The 20,786-nt window shown below is 42.4% G+C and overlaps 1 protein-coding gene across 3 annotated transcripts in view; it reads right to left on the reverse strand.

The window, feature by feature from the left end:
- Positions 1–580: 580 nt before the first annotated feature.
- GSPT1 (G1 to S phase transition 1) overlaps positions 581–20,786 on the reverse strand; it is a 34,167-nt gene continuing 13,961 nt past the window's right edge. For all 3 annotated transcript variants that reach the window (XM_053213863.1, XM_053213864.1, XM_027043229.2), the window contains 14 exons: positions 18,915–18,959; positions 18,759–18,800; positions 17,798–18,025; positions 16,768–16,801; positions 13,751–13,828; positions 11,595–11,775; positions 10,815–10,969; positions 10,276–10,416; positions 9,094–9,187; positions 8,008–8,088; positions 4,078–4,251; positions 3,110–3,199; positions 2,762–2,930; positions 581–1,071 (listed from right to left, as the gene is read on the reverse strand). In XM_053213863.1, the coding sequence (XP_053069838.1) occupies positions 1,019–1,071; positions 2,762–2,930; positions 3,110–3,199; positions 4,078–4,251; positions 8,008–8,088; positions 9,094–9,187; positions 10,276–10,416; positions 10,815–10,969; positions 11,595–11,775; positions 13,751–13,828; positions 16,768–16,801; positions 17,798–18,025; positions 18,759–18,780 (1,500 nt within the window). In that variant the 5' untranslated portion in view covers positions 18,781–18,800; positions 18,915–18,959 and the 3' untranslated portion in view covers positions 581–1,018. The remainder of the gene's footprint in view (positions 1,072–2,761; positions 2,931–3,109; positions 3,200–4,077; positions 4,252–8,007; positions 8,089–9,093; positions 9,188–10,275; positions 10,417–10,814; positions 10,970–11,594; positions 11,776–13,750; positions 13,829–16,767; positions 16,802–17,797; positions 18,026–18,758; positions 18,801–18,914; positions 18,960–20,786) is intronic.

Consider the following 20,786-nt stretch of genomic DNA (forward strand, 5'->3'; position numbering starts at 1 on the left):
TTAAAATTACCGACACAGATAGTAAACGGTGTCGTTTGTAGAAGTGGCACTTGCGACTGATACGGGTTTTCATACTAGATGCATGCAGCTCTTATAAATACTAAAGGAGGCATTTTTTGCCAGGTCTCAACATGCGGTCTTTATTGCAAATTCCACTAATTTAACGAGTGAATGGAATTTTCCGTAGGGGTACAATTTCATTATGCTTTACTTATAAAAACGACAGTATGCTGTTCTTTAACTTTAAGACAACTTACTGTGTTTAAGAAGTCGTGTTAAAATACAAACTGGCGGAACGTAAGGGACAGACCTACGAAAGCAGCGTCACCGTCGCATAAAGGCGTTTAACTGTATGTATGCATCAGCCATCAAAAGGAGGGAACCAACGAGTTCTTTCCTTTAATACAAACACGAACATCGTTTGTAAATGCCTCATTTAAAGTAGTGGATAGGGGAAGGAGTTTAGAAAAGTCCAAGCAATAAAAGGTACTCAGTTACTTGGTAAGTTAAAAAGCTAATGCAACAATGTTACATCCAGATAAAAAATATTATTCAAAAGCAATTCAAATACCGAAAAGGATTTCAAATTGAATATTTTATTAACATGGTAGTTGTCTCTGTAACATGTGCACACACACTCGCACACTCAGAATGATCTGCCTGGGGGAAAAAGACTAAGTAGGTCTAAGGGGAAGATGAAAAATAAAAAAATTCCGGTAAGTTTTCATTATTGTAGGCAATTATGTCCACATCACTTACAAAGCTATTGCCAAATCTGTCCAAGGAAGCAGAGTTTGGGAGGGGAGGGGAAAAAAAACCTGGGGGAAAATTCAACAGTGGCATAGCAGAGCTCTCAATATGAGAAAGCTGACATTATGTGGACTTTTGCTGTGAATTTCGTCTTTGCAAAATATGGGGAGAAGTTTGTCAATGGGCAGAAAATGAGAGAAGGCGGTGTGAAGTAGGCTTTTGCAGTCAATTTTCCTCACAGTACTGTGCAGGGTCATCAAGAAAATGCTTAGTCTTTCTCTGGAACCAGTTTCAGAACTTTTCCAATTGCAATGGTTTTACCTAGAAATGAAATTTAAAAAAACACAAACAAAAACCCTTTTCAGTAGTTAACAGCAAAGCTACGTGAGGTATTAAAGCTGATTATTGTAAAACATAAAACTATTTTTCACAATGCAAATTACTGACTGGTTTTACCACCAAAGGTGTGATTTCTCATCAGGTCGTGTCAGTAAGTGGATCTTTGGAGGGTGGGGGGAGCCGAAAAGAAACTACATTTCCTGTTATCACAAACCTGTGTGTGGACAAGTAAATCGTGGAGCGCCTGTACCATGGCATACGATTTGGCAATAAAAAGGAGTGAATTACATACGTGTCCTAACAGAGCCGAACCTCAAAAACGTGCCAAGCAAAATAAACTAGATACTAACGACCACAAAGCGTATGGTTCTATTTATACGGCACGTCCAAAAAAGGCAGAGAGGGAAAGGTTTGCGGTTGGCCGGGAAGCGGAATACCAAGCGACCGTAAACAGGTGTAAGGGCTGTTTTTGTTTTTTTTAAGATGTTGTGAATACTCCACAATCAGAATGTGGTCATGACTGTACACCCTGCAAACCTACAAAAATTCATGAAATCGTACACTGAAAACAAGTCAATTTCAACGTATATAAATTCTCTCAATAAAGCTGTTAAGAAGGGTTCTCAGTCCTATTTTAAGAGGTACGAATCCCATCAGGTCACGTGAAGAACTTAAAAGCCAAGCACCTCCTTAGGTAAACAAGTAACTCTGGGGTTAAACACTTTCGCTAGGTTACTTTCTTCTGGCCGACTGATTTTTATCAGGTTCTAATCGGCAACTAAGGTTCTCATTTTGTTATGTGAACAGGACAAACCCAGTGACCAGCTTCACTAGTACTAGATACAGACTTTAAAATAAAATGGAGCCAGTCTCCGTACAGATTTCTCTGAAGGAAGGTTCAGGACCTGGACACATTGTGTTCCCCGTGCTCTGCACAGCTGCTGACACGCAGGAGACACATCGTTTTCTGTCCAACAGAACCGGGACTAACTAAGCTGCCGATTCTGTATCTCAGCTGAGCCACAGTGTTTTATGTAAGGTTTTCCACCGTCTTAAACTTAGTTACCTAAGTCAGAAATACTAATCAGCCACAGGGAGCCATTTACTAAGAGCCGCTGTGTTTTCATGCTACCAAAGACTTTCACGGCCACAAAACAGGAAAAGCACAGTTGTTCAGATTCACTGAGAAGTAGGCAGAAGGACACCCACACTCACATAAAAACGCTACTAAACCTCTGTAAAAATTAGGTGCCAAAAGACCATCAGCTTCTGTATCCCTTTTATCCCCCCCCAATATCCATGTAGTGAATGTTTTATCAGACTTGATTTTCAAATGTCCTCTGACCACAGAAATGACAAGGGTTTACTGCAGAGGCTCGTATGGCAAAAAACGTGCCTTCCAGGGTTAAGCCCTCCAGGATGGGCTTTAATCACTCACGGTACAAAGGATTTCCTCAGAGAAGGTCTTGCTTAGTAAATAAACTAACTCTCAAAGCCCGCTCCTTGCAAGAGATCAAAATTAAGATTCTTACAACTACAGCATATACTGCTAAAACGCACGGCCGATTCGGTCTGCTGTTCAATTCCCTCCACTCATAAAACGTTACAGGAAGCTGTCACAAAACACGCACCCAAGTTTTCTACAAACTCGTGATGCGTGCGGTACTCTTACCCTCATCCCTTAAGGTAAAGCGCCCCATCTGAGGGAAGTCTTTGAAGGTCTCAAGGCAGATGGTTCCCGCCGTCCTTAAGCGAGCAATGCATACTTGATCTTGTTTCACGAAACGGGGTCGGGTCTTACTTTTCTCTCCTGATTTTTTGTCTACCAAGCAAATTAAGGCCTGTCCAAGAAAGAAGGAGGAGGTCACAACAGTGCCGAGTGAAAGAACCTTTAAGACAAGGAGTGCAGATACAAGTGCCTCACTGGTGCCGATCCGAAATGATCAAGATGAGACGGTCTCCGAACCCATACACAAACAAAGCCCCCGGTGCTCTTAATGATCAAAGAATTTCGACTCACTGTTATTTCGACTTCCTCAATGCAGGTGTGAATGTGCAGCACCGCGTTATAGCCTGGGCAGATGATGGACTTGTGCTCTATGATCACTATCTGTCAAACAAAACAATGCACATCTTTATCCCTGGGGTGAAACAGACCTGACCGTCCTGCAGAGCCACTTCGTACCACCGGAATGTGGAACTCACCATCTCGGCAGGACACCAACTGAACTTATTTTTGAGTTAGAAGTGCTGGGTCAAGCGGCCTGATATCCAAGCGTGACCGCGGAGATGCTTCCCCTACCCATCTTCTAGGCCACAGCCCGACTTTAGAAACCCAGCAGGCAGACTACCCGAAGAAGAAGCCTGTCTCTCCAAGCCATCTCCTCCCCGAGGAGTGAAAGAACTCACTGGCACTGCAGCTGGTTCTCATTTGTTTTGTTCCAGCTGTGAACTTCACAGTTTTATCCAATTCTCAATGACTAAGGCCCAGCAGAAGTAAACAGCCTCGTACCCAGCATCAAAACCTATCCTGCCTAGTCATAGGAGCTCGCGACAGAACTCGAAAATTCTGTGAGTTACGCCAGTTGTGCTCTGTCATCCCTGTGGGGAGGTCACGTAGCTAAGAACACGGACACCCTGTGTCTTCGTGTCTGGAAGGGGACTTACTCTGAAGAAACAGACACAGCCTCATTTCCAAGGTGGCTGTGCTCTCCTCAAGGGAAGGACGCTCTGAGCAAAATGTTAAGTCGTAATACTTCTTACCAACAGGTGACCAAAAATAAAAAGGAACTTCCGAAGAATACCACCTCTTGAAGACTGGGTGTGTGTGAGACATCGCGGTGGCCGTGATATGTATGTATGACCTCCCCTATCTCATTCCCCTGCTACACACGATGGAGGGTCACCAGTGATCAGGCAAAGAGCATTTACATTCTGATTGCACGTGGAGGGTGAAGACCGCTAAGGCAATTACAATGACTAGTCTACCTGGGCATCAAATGTGCGTCCAGAATGACAAAGATTATTAGGGTCACAAAGGATGAATCCTGGGAGAATCTCTTCCTCTTCAATTCCTTTCAGTCGGATTTTGAGGTTTTCACCTGGGGCTACAGAATCAGTTTCTACATCATCGGAAAGGATTCCAAGAACTTCCACGTTGTGCTTGAAAAAACAAAAAACAAAAAACAAAAAAAACACATGCAAATAAACCCCAAACTGGAGGTTTTCGGACACACACGCTGCACGACAGAATGTAACGTGATCCGAATGGTCCCTTCAAGCCACATTTTCCTGCAAATCGTGGATGAGCCAGAACGTTTATTAACACTGAATCTAACATCTGGATTTGAATTTGATGAACGTCATTTTTATTACGATGATTACATTCTAGGACTCCAAAGGACACCGTTTCTACTACCTCTCAACCCCAGATATCTGAAGAGTGTACGTCTCCAAGGTTTTCTGAACAATTAAGCTTTGAAAGAACAGTCACTAGGGGCACCTGGGAGGCTCAGTCAGTTAAGCGTCTGACTTCGGCTCAGGTCATGATCTCACGATTCAGGAGCTCGAGGAGCCCCGCATCGGGCTGCAGTCTCAACGCAGAGCCTGTCTGGATCTTGTCTCGCTCTCTCTCTGCCCCTCCCCCGCTCTATCTCGACAATAAACATTAAAACTCTGTACATTGAAAAAAAGAATACTGACTAATGGGTACAGAATTTCCTTCTGCGACGTTGAAAACGTTCTGGAACTTGACAGCGGTGACAGCTATGAACGTACCAAACGTCACGAATGGTAAAACTGCCATCTCTTACCAGTTACTTAAAAAAGAGCACACCAGTGGGAAAAAGTGTGAAAAGCAATACCCCCAAGCGTTGCCTTACTTTACTCCGTCTCTGCCCCTGGAGAGAATTCGTCTTTTTAAAACACACACCCCAAAACAAAACAACCTGGTGACGGTAGGTAAGGGGCGGCGAATCCAGAATGCACTCCTCCCCCCCGCGGCGGGCTGAACTCCAGTCTCTCCCCGCCCCGACCCAAAACGCTCTCCTTTCCCAGAAGGCAGCTTAGACCTTTTTGACAGCTGTCGAAATTCCTTCCAAGAAGTGAGATTGAGCCAGATTTGTTAGCTAAAGTCTTTACGGTAACAGGACAAAGGGGCAGAAACCAGCAGTCCCACCGCACACAAACTAACAAGTACTGTCTGCTACTTTCTGTCCAATGATCCAGCGGGACCATCCCTCTCCCAAACACACTCTTCTACGGCTTAACGCAATGCGGCCAGCCCAATCTTTAAATTAATCCAGTTTCAAAAATTAAGACAGAGGCCAACAAATTCTCTTGGTTTATGAAAGGTAAGGGGCACCTGGGCGGCTCAGTCGGTTAAGTGCCCGACTTCAGTTTTAGCCACGATCTCATGGTTCCTGAGTTCGGGCCCCACATCGGGCTTGTTGCTGTCTACCTGTCAGCACAAAGGCTGCTTGGGATCCTCTGTCCCCCTCTCCCTGCCCCTCCCTTGCTTGCGCGGACTCTCTCAAAAAGTAAGTAAAAAAAAAAAAAAAAAAAAGGCACTAAGGATTGTCTGCTCTAAATACCTCACCTAAGTGGAATCATACATCATTTATTTTCTTGTGATCGGCTCCATTCACTTGGCACAAGGCCCCTGAGGCTCATCCATGCTGTAAGCCTATGTCAGAAAAGCTGAATGACAGTCCATTGTACGTACAGACGTTTCGTTTGTCTCATCGGTCAACGGCCACAATCGGCTGCTTCTCCATTTCAGCTTTTGTAAGCGGTGCTGCGGATATCGGTTCTTGGTTCTTCGAGGTCTGCCTTCCATTCTTTCGGGCACATGTCCTGAAGTGGAACTGCTGAATCGTGTAATTATTCTATTTTTAAAATGTGGAGCAACAAACATCGTTACGTTTTGGCACAGCCGCTGTGCACGCTTACATTCTCGCCAACAGCGTACGAGGGTTTTCCAATTTCTCCACACCCTCACCGACATCTGCTATTTGGGGTTTTGACGGTAGCCACCCTGATGGGTGCAAGGCGCCGTCTCGCTGTGGTTCCGATTTGCATTCCCCTGATGATCAGAGACGCGGAGATCTTTTTCAGGTGCCTGCTGACCAGCTGCACATCTTCGGAGACAGGTGTAAGACCCCTGCTCATTGTTTAGTCGATTGTTTTTTTTTTTTTTTTTTTGCGGACTTGTATTTTTTTTTTTTTAATTTTGAGAGACAGCAGAGCGTGAGCAGGGGAGGGGACAGAGGGAGATGGAGAGAATCTTCCGCAGGCTCCAAGCTCAGTGAGGAACCCAACCTGGAGCTCGATCCCATGATCCTGGGATCAGGGCCTGAGCCAAAATCAAGAGTTGGACACTCAACCAACTGAGCCAACCAGGCAGGCATCCCGTAGTTCTTGATATATTTTGGATTTAACCCCTTCTCAGATTAATGATATACAATTACTTTCTCCCATTTCGTAGGTTACCTCCCCATTAATTTTTTAACGTAAGATCGGCATCTGTGTCTTTTAAAATATTGAACTGTGTTCCACGGAGACTCAGCAGGACTAAAGCGAACGGAGTTTTTAAGGCTTCCCTAATGGCCACAGCCCTGCTACAGCGACCTGCCCAGCAAGCAGCTCTAACGGGCCTACGAGGACGCCTCCCCTATGGCTAGCGCCTGGCACTAGGTCACTTGCTCACAGCAGACTGTACTTTTCTTTCTGTTGTGGTGGCACACTCATGAAGTTTACCTTTTTCAGCCACTTTCCATTGTACAATTCAGGGGCAGCCACTTGTCATTTCACAATATTGTACAACCATCACCAGTTATCTAGCTCCAGAACATCTTTATCACCCCAAAAGGAAACTGTGCCTTTCATTAACCAGTCACTCCCCATTCTCTGTCCCCTCACCTCTTGGAACCACCAATCTGCCTTCCATCACCACGACCAAACTACTCCTGTGACTGCTCTATTTTCATTCGCTGTCCCTGACATTCAACTGCAGCGATAAATACCTTGGTAAAAAGAGACCAGGAGAGGCTACTCCAGTCTCCAATGCATAAGGTATCAAGAAACCTCAAAGTACAATTTGTAAGGCGCCAATTATACCTAAACGTTACAGTGGCAAGGGATACTTTTCCTAATTCACTGTGCCTAGAATAAGCATGGTGAAGAAATTCTCCCTTAAACCCAACAAAATCTCTATTTGGAGGTTCTGATGGCTCAGGCCTACTTTCCTACACAAACATCTTTGGAGCTGGGAGAGAAGGCCGCTTTGGGAGGCAGGTAACAGTTCCTTAGTTACATATCTGTCATTATCAGCAACTGAGCAGTCAGACGTAACACAAAGGAAGAATTCCTGGGGGTTCTGCGTGTTTGAATGAAACCCTCTCCAACAGTAAACAACTTACAAAACGATAGGAAGAAAGAATTCACACGAGACTCATTTACGATTAAGGCAAACCCTCTTCTCTAAAAACAGATAAGGAACACAGATGGGATACATTATTTTATAGTATCCAACGTAATTGTGTACAAGAAGAAGAAAAAAAAAAAGGCCAATGATACCATGGTTAAACCAGACTCTTCGTCCCTGGCTTGCTCGATAACCCAATGTGTTAAGAGCAACAGGTCACTTAACCACTCCAGACCCCTACCTGCCTCTTGTGAAAGAACAGAGGCAGAGCTGTCTTGATAAACCTTTGGCTCTAACATGGTGCCGGCCCCTCCCCATCTGTCACTGGGTCACTGTAATACCACTTACTCTGTAGTAAACTGTGCACGTGACGTTAATAAAATGTAATCATGGATTTTAAAAGTTTTCTTTTAACGGAAATCCCTAATTTTTTTTAAAAGTTCTAGCTCCTTGTTTCAAGACGAAATCCAAATAAGACCATTACTAATTCTTACCTTGTTTGGCATCATCACAAGCTGCTGGCCTTTACAAATAGATCCTGATTCCAGCTTTCCCAGGACCACGGTGCCCATATCCTGTTTAAATTCGAAGTTAAAAACACGGAGTTGCAGACTTTTATTACTATTCTACAACAGTTCAACAACCCCAAGTGAAATCTTATGGGGCTTACTCATAAAAGAAAACCTATAGCTCAAGTGGCAGAATGCTTAGGACTAATCTTAAACACGGGACAGGTAACAAATACTCCATATTGTTTGGCATCAGCACATGTACAGTTGTAACACTAAGAAGGATGCCTGACATCTAAAAAGGCATGCTACTGGAAACAGCACAGAATTTTACATGTGAAGATCTGAATTATTTGTTTCAATTCACTCTGATTCTCTGAAAATCTGAGCCTGCTTCCTCATACAAAAAATTAGAAAAATACTTGTTCAAAAAATGTAGTAGGGAGCTACTGACAGAATGAAGTATTTGAGGAGGGCAAAGCATGACATCAATAAAACTTCCAAAGCGCGCTGATGAGGCTGCGGTCCGACCAGCACTCACGTACTCTGCTCCCAGTATCTGGAAGGCTACTGGTCAGTATCCATCAACCGTAACGTGTAAATCCTCTGCCTCCAGCAGTTTTTCCCTGTATGACTTTCTCTCTAAAAAATGATTATTGGCTTAGTGGGGAACAGCTTAAATGAAGTAGGCTGGCTGATTAAATAGCGATCCATCTATATCACTAAACAACATATGGCCACTAAGGAAGACCTCCAGGGGCGCCTGGGTGGCTCAGTCAGTTAAGCCTCCGACCTCGGCTCAGGTCATGATCTCACAGTTCATGGGTTCGAGTCCCATGTTGGGCTCTGTGCTCCCAGCTCGGAGCCTGGATCCCGTTTGGATTCGGTGTCTGCCTCTCTCTCTCTGCCCTTCTCTCACTCCCTCTCAAAAAAAAGAAATAAACATTAAAAACAATAAAAAAGAGAGACATCTATGCTATGTTGTTAATTATCAGGACTGTTTCATGATGTAAAACACAAAACAATGACTTCACCTCCCATAAAACCCAATTTCTTGAACATTCAGGGTACCTTGTACTTATCCACAATTGGCAGCCTGATTGGTCCATCAACTGATCTATTGAAGTTTGGCAGATTATCCAAATATGGAATAAATGGCAAACCACTGAAAACATAATAATATCCATTAAAGAGCATCAACAGAAGTATTAAAATTTTAAGAAATTACAGGACTGTAACTTTATACAAAAAACAGTTCTAATAATACTTCCATTCTACCCACGTACTCGCTCATTCAACCAATTTATTCTCCAGTTCATTTCCTTCATTCTTCAGAAAATGCAAAAAATAACAAAATAGTTCTATAATATAGAATATATTATAATAAATATTATATAAATATAATAAAAAAGCTTCCTCATAAACTTAAGATTTAGAAAATATTTTATAGCAAATGGCCTACAGTTTGTAATAAATTGGCTACATTCTGCTACTTCATTTTTATGGACTTTTCCAGCTCTAAAATCAGGATTCTATAAAATCATTTCCTCTGTAACGCTACAGTGTATGAATTGGGAGGCTTAATACTGCCAAGACAGCAATGCTCCCCAAAGCGATCTACAGATTCAGCACAATCCCCATGAACATCCCAGCTGCCTTTTGGAACAAGGTGACGAGTTGATGTTAATGTTCGTGAAGATATTCAGGGGACCCAGAATAGCCAAAACCACCTTGGAAAAAAAAATAATAATAGTAATACTAATAAAATTCAGAGACACTTCCCAATTTGAAAAAATCAGAAAAGCTCAGTAATCAAGACTTTAACAAAAAAAACGAACCCAAATTGCAGCAGACATCTAACTGTAAGAGCTAAAACCACAACAGGTTTCGAAGAAAATAGTGTGGCTCAGTCTTCATGCCTGAGTTAGGCAACGTCTTCCCAAGTATGTCCCCACAAGCACAACCAACAAAAGAAAACACAGACTGGATTTCATCAAAATTAAAACCTTTTGTGCTTCAAAGGACACCATCGAGAAAGATGTCCCCGAGGAGAAAATATCTGCACATCATTTATCTGATAAAGGACTTCTACTCGGTACATAAAGAACTCTCCCAACTCAATTAACAAAAAGAAAACACAATTACCAAATGGGCAAAGGTCACGGTATTTTTGAAGCCGAAGTCAGAGAAAGTATTTACTGAGATTACTTATAAAGACATAAATTTTTCTACACGGAAGCAAAGGTTACTTACGTGTACCAAGGGCAGAAATCTGATTGCTCTTTAAGATTTGCTCCGGTCAGTCCCGAGCAGGGCATAAAGTGGATGTCCTTTTTGGGATTGAAGCCAACTTTCTTCAAAAATGGCACTAGCTTCTCTTTGCACTCTTCATATCTATGAATATTTATAAATAACTCCATCACAATATGAAACAAGTGAACTCCAGTTTCATTATTAAACACATTAAGGTTAAAAAAATTTTTAATGTTTATTTATACTTTTGAGAGACACAGAGACAGAGCATGAGAGGGGGAGAGGCAAGAGGAAGACAGAATCCAAAGCGGGTTCCGGGCTCTGAGCTGTCAGCACAGAGCCCGAGGCGGGGGCTTGAACTCACGAACCGCGACATCGTGACCTGAGCCAAAGCCGGACATTTAACCCACCGAGCCACCCAGACGCCCCCGACAAATTAAGGTTTCAGAAAAACCGCAGGGGCAAACAGCACTCGGTTGCAAAGCCACCCTCTGTCCCACTAAGATGCCCGTACAGACCAGGAAGATGGCAAAGCTCACCTCTCGCTGCTCCAGTTCACTGTCGGGTCATCCATCTTATTAATGAGCACGATCAAGTGCTTCACACCTGCCGTCTTTGCCAACATCGCGTGTTCCCTCGTCTGTCCGCCCTTCTCAAATCCAGTTTCAAACTCTCCCTTCCTAGCAGAGATGACCTATTCCAAGAAATCCAGTTTACTCTTACACATTCACGTCTACCCTCCGAGTAACGAGGTATCTTTCCTTTCAGTTTTATCGACGTTTTTTGCAAGAAAATAAAAATAAGTGAGTTATAACATGCATGCTTTTGAACATCCCGATATCTAAATGGCTGAAGATTTTGGTACACGTTTGTACCGATCCCCTAATTTTCCAAAATCTAGCACGCCTTTATAATTGACAATTCACACCTGCATGTGACAGTGCCGGCACACGGACAAAGCGAACGACCCTGCAAAATGCCCGAAGGCCGTGAGAAAACAGATCATTTCTTACTCAGTTTTGTACCCAATGCACATGGGAAATGTGCAAAACGGATCAGGCATGAGACTGAGCAGACACTAAGTTCTGACACGGTCATAGATAGGAGTGACGGCAGAGAAAAGATGAAACGCTGTTTTCCTACGTGAATCCGATTACAAAGATTGCTTGAGAGCAGGTGAGACAAAAGTGACGTCTGTGACCGGAGGCTACAGCTTGCTGCAACCTGAGTTCTAGCTGTTCGAGGGTAAAATCAAAACACTTCACCACGAAGCAGGGCTGCTACCAAATACACAGGTGGACCGGAAAGGTCTTTCTTACCAGAACAGCCAAATCAGCTTGAGAAGCGCCACCAATCATGTTTGGGACAAAACTCTTGTGGCCAGGGGCGTCCAGGATCGTGAAATGCTTCTTTTCCGTTTCAAAATAGGCACGGCCCACTTCGACGGTTTTACCCTTGTCTCGTTCTTCCTGATTTGTGTCTAAGGCCCAAGACAAGTACCTGAAGTAATTTAGAACAGTAATGTCACTAAGAACATATGAGTTTTTAAGATATTCTTCTACTGCTAAAGGTATAATGAGGACATCCAGCTTTATGTCCAGAATACAACATTTAAATCGTGAACAGGACAGCAGCACCCGGCTGGCTCAGTTAGTGGATTGTGCGACTCTTGATCTCGGGGTTGTGAACTGGAGCCCCACGTTGGGTATGGAGATTACTTAAAAATTTTAAAAATCAAAAAAAAAAAAAAATCACGGGGCGCCTGGGTGGCTCAGTCATTCGGCATCTGACTTTAGCTCAGGTCACCATCTCATTATTTATGAGTCTGAGACCCACACAGGGTGAACTCAAGCCCCGCTTGGGTGAGCCCTGCTTTTTTCTCTGTCTCTCCATCTCTCCTTCTGCCCGTCCTGGGATTCTCTCTTTCTGTCTCTGCCTCTGGCTTACTTGTGCGCTTGCTCGCTCTCTCTCAAAAAAAAAAAAAAAAAAAAAAAAAAGAATAGGACTGGGTAGAAATGAAAATTGATAGAATAAAACTTTTATTATTGCGATTCAAACATTTAGAGCTTTTACAAATATCCAGGCAATTACAGGTATCCCGATTTTTGAAAGTTCATGTTATGCCACTTTGCTTTTACAAACAACCTACCTTAGTACCTGTTCTTACAAACTGAAAGATACTCAAAGAGGATTTTTTTTTTTTAACGAAAAAAAGTGAAAAGCAAAACTAGCGTTCAGCGTTTGTTCTGCAGCGAAGGGCGAGACACGGCACTGAGCGGCCAGGGCGACACCACACGCTTCTGCCCCAGGAGCCTCTCAGCATCTCTGCATCAAGCTGTTGCAGCTTTGAACTGTGTCTGCGCATCTGGGCTGTATCGCCATTTATTGTGTGTATCCGTTAGCACAGATGAGTCCTGAGGTATCAGAAAAGCCCGAGAGATTATTCTCTGGGTCTGGGAATGCTCAAAAAATGTTTTCCAGGTAAACTGATGACAATTGCTTCTTTGCTTCACGCCATTTTGGCTTACAAAAGATTTGAAAGGAATGTTCTACTTTTGGATATACAGGGGGAAAACCCGTATATATATTCTATAAGCAAAGAGTGTTTATGGAAACAAGCTGACTACACAGAAAGGCTACTTAGTACCAATGCCAATATCACTGTGAGTTCTTATAATCGCCTGGCACCAAGTATAATACAAGTAACGCTATCTAGGGATATTTTTCAAAAGTGAAAGCCACAAACAACCATCTGGGAGCAATGGTTACCTGCTAAAAATTATTCTTGTATTTCTTTGCCATGTGAAAACAATTTATGAAAGTTCAAAGCATTCATAATAGTACATATTAATTTAGATAACTCATCATCTGTATTTCATAGTAGATAATCCATTTTTAGTACATTGATAAAGATCTTTTCCCTTAATACAGAGCAATTAAAAAACAAAACAAAAACCATGAATGTCCCAGGTAAATCTGAACTTTTAAAAGAAAGGTAAGATCAGAAAGAAGAAAAAACTGACCCTTTCTCTCACCACTCAAAGGCAAGCACTGTCAATAATTCTGTCCACTCTTGTTTCTTTCCAGGGTTTAATTTACATCGTTACTAATCACATTCTAAGTAAGATCACGTCACCTGCTTTCTCCCCAAATTCCACTGTAACTTGAGTTCTGTTTCTGGTTATCACAAATTCTATAAATGCAGTTTTTTAGTGTTTAGGTAATGACCCCGTCAAATGGATGGTTTAGAATTTATCCCACGAGTCTATTACTGACACTTGGATGTTCCCAGGCTCCCTGTGTAGGCTCCGAAGTCATCAGGAGCCAATATACTGTGCAGTATGAGGGCAAAGGACCCCTCTCCTGTATTATGACACCATCTCAGACCTCATGCGCTTATATCACAGGAGACTAGAGAAGCAGTAGGCAGGGTTTCCTTCAAAGTAATTTATCGTGCCGTCAAGGTATACTATACCAGGTTTCTCTGTTTTTTTCTTTAGCTTCTCTTTCATATTTCTCAAGTGTCCTTTTGTCAACCATTCCAGTCAAATACCTGCAATCAAAGAAAACAAAAGTAAACATTCCATTGCTCATAAATTACTCAGAGAAGTTTAAGAAAATTCTAAAGGTCTTTAGGGGAATTTCAACCCCAGAAAACAGCTATTTTAAAATAAAGGAACCACTGATGGATGCTCAAGCCGTGGAACGTTTCAGAGGAAAAGATATTTACATAGTCTCAAATTATCTCCCTACACTTAAAGGGGAAAAATAATAACTTTACAGTGGAGAATCCAGGCAGACAACACATGAACCAAGTAATCCTGGCTAATATGACCAGTAGTAGAGAAAACACACTAAACGGTGCCTGGGTGGCTCAGTTGGTTAGGTGTCCAACTCTTGATTTCGGCTCAGGTCATAATCCCAGGGTGGTGGGATCGAGCCCCCTATCAGGCTCCACACTGAGCATGAAGCCTGCTTGGGATTTTCTCTCTCTCTCTGCCCTTCCCCCGCCCCCGTTCATGCTCTCTAAAATTAAAAAAAAAAAAAAAAAAAAAAAAGAATAAAACAAAATTAAAAAAAGAAAACCCATTGAATACTGACATGAGGCACCCTTGACAGGATGCTGAGAAGAGCACAACATCCCGTGTGAGATTCTTGCCCAAATGTACGGCCACAATCTAAATGTGAAAAAGTATCAGTTGAACCCATACTGAAGACCGTCCTAAACAGCACCCTTCAAATGATGAAGTCATGGGAGACAGAACGAGGCAATGTCACAAGCTGGAGGAGACAAAGATGGGAAACTGGAGGACAGAACAACTAAACACAACGTGGAATTCTAGAACCGAAAAATGCCATGTGTGGAGAAACCGGTAAAATTCAAGAGCCAGAGTTTAGTTAATAGGATTATTATACCAATGCGAACTTCCAAGTTTAACGACTGTACCATGGTTATTTAACAACGTTCACATAGGGCAGGCTGAAAGAAAGTTATATGGGAACTCGGTACTATTCCTTTGTAAACTTCTAAGTCTAAACTTATTTCAGAATAAACATTTCTTCAAGGGCAAATAGAAATACTACATAAAAGAAAATAATTCTAACAGTGTTGCTCAGGCAATTCAGTCTTATTAATACATTTCAACATTCAATACTTAAAAATATTGTCAAAGTAAGATTATAATTTTAAAACAATTCCTTAGTAATACTGAACTGCTTCCCTGGACTCAATCCAAACCAAAGCCTTCCTCTGAGCTCTCATCTCTGTGTTCTCTGCAGTCATCTACAGTGCACGCACCAGTTGAGCACAGAAGCCTAGTGAAATACCCGTGAAAATTACAGCCCATAAGCAAGAAATATACATTCTCCTAAGACACAAAATCAAACGGGCCCAACACTTCCATCCATTGATGGAAGGATCTCTATTTATTACCCTATTTTAAGGCGTGTTGTAGACATTTTCAGAAGTTGGCCAAGATTACCAATAAGATTACTAAATAATGAAGATATGCCCTTGAGATCCTCTGATGGATGACACGGTTTAAAGAAAAGGGGTCTAATGTAGGAGGGATTAAAACTGTAAAACCTTTTTTAAAAACGGGGGGCGCCTGGGTGGCTCAGTCGGTAAAGCGTCCGACTTTAGCTCAGGTCATGATCTCATAGTCTGTGGGTTAGAGCCCCTCATTGGGCTCTGTGCTGACAGCTCAGAGCCTGGATCCTGCTTCGGATTCTGTGTCTCTCTCTGTCTCTCCTTCCTCGGCTCACACTCTGTCTCCTCTCAAAAATGAATAAACATTAAAAAAATTTTTAATATAATTAAGAACAACAACAATAATAATCTCTATCCCAAACCCTGAGTTCAAGAATCAAATGCTCTAAAAAAAAAAAAAAAAAAAAAAAAAGAGTCACATGCTCCACCAACACAGCCAGCCAGGTGCCCCCAAATTCTAAGACCTGTTACTTAAAACAATTTTTCAGGGGTGCCTAGGTGGCTCAATCAGTTAAGTGTCTGAACTCTTGGTCTCGACTCACGTCATGCGATCCAGGTTAGTGAGAGAGAGCCCCATGTCAGGCTCTGCACTGACAGCACAAAACCTGCTTAGGATTCTCTCTCTCCTCTGTCTGCCCCTTCCCCACTTGTGTGCGCGCTCGCTCGCTCTCTCTCTCTCTCTCTCTCAAAATGAATAAACTTTAAAAATAAAATTTTCAATACTAGAATATATTGCAAAGGTCAACCATGATGTTTGCATACTTACATAGCTTCTACATATGATAAAAGGTTATCTTAGCATGTGAGCCAGACTACCTGTCTTTGATTAATCCACCTAGGATTTAAGAGCTGATGAATATAGAAAAATGAGATCCCCCTGCCCAAGTACCCGATTTAAGTGCTGGTTTTCATTATTCCCAAGAAAATGATATTCAAAGCAAACTAAGATTGCCTATAATCTAGGGTTCTATTTTAGTTTTTATTTTAAAAAATGTGAAAGACAGCATTCAGAAACACACTTAGTTAATGTTCTATGAGAGTGGGACAGTGATAAAAGAATTCTAGGGAATGCCTAAAATCCATCAGAAAATACTAACGATTGGGACACCTGAGTGGCCCAGTCAGTTAAACGGTCGACTTTGGCTCAGGTCATGATCTCACTGCTCATGGGTTCGGGCCCCGAGCTGGGCTCTGTGCTGACAGCTTGCAGCTTGGAGCCTGGAGCCTGCTTCAGACTGTCTGCGTCTGTCTGCCCCTCCCCGGCTCAAGCTATGTCTGTATCTCTCTCAAATATAAATAAACATTAAAAAAAATGTAGAAAATACTAACTGATCACACTGCAGAAATTCCTTCTTAATTAACATCAGCTTTCCTTACAGGTAACGTCTTTGTAACTTTTTCAGGTGACCTGTTTGATTTCCTTTGTATGACTGTATGTTCACAATGCCCAAAATTTATTCAGTCAAATTAACTCTATTATTTAACAAAAAATACAGACTTACATTATCTGTCCTCCAATGGTTGACTTGCCGGCATCTGAAAGTAACAACATCATCAATAATATGCAAACCACGGGTGTACAAAAAAATAAAACAAAACCCACTATATACACTAATACAACTAAAGGTACCACTTAGCACATACAATTACATGATGTCGTTGCAAAAGAAGCTGCTAAGACCCCTCCCAGCTCAACAATGACGAACTCGTACTCGTGGTAGAGAAGAATGGAGAACTACTTTACTGATAAAGAAGATTCTTGAACAGACTGCTCTCTGACCTTCAGCTAAGAGCACAGCAGCAACAGAATATCAATTACCCAAGGGCATCCTCAGGGGAGAGCGAAAGCACCCGAAGAGCTATGAACTACATTTAGGTCGTGTGCCTTTCCCTAATTTTAGCAAATACAGGCATTCCTTTATAAATTTCAGAGGGAGTCCTTGCTACTACAATAGTGTGGTATAGCATTATATTCAGGAGGAAGCAGAGACAAAGGGAAGGAAAAAAGAACACATAATTCTGTGTTTTCTCACAATTTGGGGGATAAGTCAGATGGTCAGGGAATGTGTGAGTCTGTTAAACAGGGTTTTGTTTTGTGCTAACCAGCAACTTGACAAGCATCCAGAAGTCACAACAAATTAATTTCCTAGGTCAGACAAAATGAAACTATCTAGGTTAGATGAAGCCCATAAAATAAACAAATTAACTGAAGTCACCCCAAAAAGGAAGCACATTATCTAGGATATTAATTCATAAATGTCTTAAGATGTTCAGCCGCCATCAGTGTGGATCACATACAAATATACTGAAGCTAATTTTCTTCCTGCTTCTGTGCCATCACAAAATTATTTCTCTGTCCCACCTTCAAAATCAAAGCATTGGCAATTTTTTGCCAGCTTAAAAAAACCTATCGAGTTAAAAATCAGAAACCTTTCAGATTAATTAAGTTCAGTTTCACTAAACATCTCCAAGTAGCTGTTTGATGTACCCCAATGACCGGTCATTTCTTTCACCGCTATGAGTGCAACTTACCTACGTGCCCAATGAATACTACGTTTACGTGTTCTTTTTTAGGAGCCCCTGGCGGTGCAACCACGGATTTAGGTTTTGGTATTTCCTCTTCCTCCTCCATCATTTCTTGGGCGCTCTCCTCTGGGGGTCTCCCATCTCCCAAGGAACCACCCCCTGGCTCTGCGTCACTTATTTCTTCTTTGTGCTCCCATGATTCTTCTGGGGACATTTCTGTCTCCCCATTTTCTACTGAAATAAGACACTTAACTTAGTACTCTGAAAAAGAATCACAGTCTGTACTCTAAAACACAGATGCCTTCAAACAACTAACGTATTTTGCATATTTAGTTCCATTTCCTAATGTCTAGCGAAACATAAGCAAGAAAATCTTTCACAACAGAAATGGATTATGGCTTTCAAGCCCGGCCCCACTCTGGTATCAGAGCCGACACAGAGACTATGGGCGATTGCCATCCTCACGAAGCTTCGTTTCCATGAGGCCACACAAGATGTAAACAGGAGATGTACCATTCCTAACAGCCCAGTTGTCCCAGGGTCAGGATGCCCTGACAGAGGGCAAGCAGCAAAGTTTAAAATCAGAACACAGGATTTACGAGATCTCTGCTTCTTCCTCTGCAAGTATTTTGGCATCAACTTCATCAATCACCTTGGGAACAGGACACCCTTAACAGTAAGCAAATGACAAAAAGGAAGGAAACCTTTCACCAAGGAAATGGAACAAGCCCAAGCCCTTAAACTGACTTTCGCACTCTTGCCCTCCGCTCGTCTCTATCTGCCGTCGCTCGGTTTATCGCGGCAGCGCTGACGTCCAGCTAGTGCTTTCTAAATCCCAAGAGCCAAGACTCAATGTCAGGTTTAAACGTAGGCATTCCAATAACCATAACACTTACATTTGTACCTTCTATCTTGAGAGTGAAAGGGTTTCATATTACTGTATTAATACAGTCAGAAATTTTCTTACCAACAGGTTCTGAAAGTTCCATGCTAACAGCTGAATTTGAACCTAGACAAGAAAGTGAGATATAATACATTTACGAAACAATATCTAGGCTTTACACAGAGACAACTTAATGTTTTCTCCATTAAACATTAGAAGGGTCATAGCATAGAAAATTACCTTCGCATAGCAACGACTGTTCCTCTTGGGAAGGTTCCGCAGGTGCTGTTTAATAGAAATAAGTTCTATTAAAAATTAAGTCCTATGCATCCATTTGTGCGTATCTTTTAAGACACAGTAAAAACAGGATTTCAATAACACAACAAAAACCTCAATAATGTAAACCAACGGGAACTAACTCAGGTGTTCAAATTAGAAGTCTGTTTAAAAAAATTCTTTTAAAAAATCTACTGATACAGCCAATTTTAAAACATTTTTGTCAACTGAAATGTATTCATAAAGGCACAGTTATTCTCTTAATTTGCTTCATAAAACTCTTCCTTCAAAGATACTGTAAAAGCAAGCCGCAACCCAGTGCTGATCAAATTAACCAGACTGCCTAACCGATTCCCAGTGCTTCTCTAGATTCTCTCTTGGTAGCTCCAGCCTGAGAAGGCTATGATTAAGCTCTTTTTAAGATTCTATAATCACATATGTTCTCATCAAGGTGCTTGAATAAATTCTATCTGATATCAATAAACTAAGAAGGACAGTCACATAGAGTCCTCGAAATGCAAACGACCCCTTACAACATCTCAGAAAAGGTGATGACGATGACGCCAGTTTTGTCCTATAGCAGAATTCTGAGATCAAGCAACAATCCTGTTTCCACAGCTGTCACACTTCAAGTCTACTTATGACCCCGCTGGAAGAGATGTAGGACAAATATATACAGACACCCAATCGCATAAGTTTATTTTTCATATCTAAATGATACTCCAACATGAAAGCGCCCTGGCTTCAAAAAAAATCTCCAAGATGCAAAAGGTATCAGAGAATTTGAAGTCACCTGAATCCTACGCACGAATTAATGAAGAATAATGAATTCACAAACTGCACAGCTCATATTTAAAATCACTGCCCAGAAACACCTGTAAGCCAAGAAAAAGTTTGGGGCCCAACCTTCAATAACGTGAAGTGTGGAAGAGGGTCATTTCCTGTTCCTGAAAGGGAAAAGAGCAACCAGCTTTTTCCGAGGAGGGAAGTGACAGGCTGAGCGTCACCTGGGAAGGTAAGGGTAGCGCAGCGTTCATCGGGGAGGGAAAGAACACCACTGGCAGAAAGACCAACATCTTCACTGCAGGAAGGCAGGTCATGGGAACAAGTGAGCAGTACAACTAGAGAGGAGGGGTTAATCGCAAAGATAACAGAGGCATCATCGGACAGGAGGGGGAGGAGCGAAAGGTCTGAGTGACCCCGGCCTACGTGATTAGCAGCATATTAACAGAAGAGAAGAAAAAAATCATTTGAATGAGGTTTGGAAGGGGGCAGGAATCATACTTCAGACAGAACTGAGGTTAACCTTTCCTCGTTTTCCATTTCAAAGGAAAGTTCATGGGCAGGGTAAAGAGAAACTGCTCCATTTTCAGAGAAAGCCAGCCAGTGCCAAGGGCATCAAGTCCACATGCCTCCCGAGGGCCAGAGGGGGCGGCAATGGGTAGCGGTGAGGGGCCAGCACCGAGCTGACCCCCGCTCTCCGTGCTGGCTTGTCGCCTGACGTCGTGCGACGCAGTTATTTCGCTGCAATTACAGACAGGACATACCACCCACCCGACAGGACTGCCGACAGGATTAAAGGAGGGAACACACTTGTTCGCCGGTGTCTGTGAAGTAACTCCTGGCACCACGCAGATACTCAACAGGTGAGTCTCGACCCCCTAACACGCGCTGGGAATAAACTCAACCCTATCAACCAGCACAACGGACTACAAAATGCGGGCCAGACCGGACAGAAAGGCTCACAAATCTACACGGTGCTGGAGGTGGGGGCCCAGTACCTCCCAATGATTTCTAACAAGCCCTGAGGCGCTGACTCACTTGATCCCCCCACAA

Source organism: Acinonyx jubatus, chromosome E3 (genome assembly GCF_027475565.1).
Source record: "Acinonyx jubatus isolate Ajub_Pintada_27869175 chromosome E3, VMU_Ajub_asm_v1.0, whole genome shotgun sequence".
In the NCBI taxonomy this organism is placed as follows: domain Eukaryota; kingdom Metazoa; phylum Chordata; class Mammalia; order Carnivora; family Felidae; genus Acinonyx; species Acinonyx jubatus.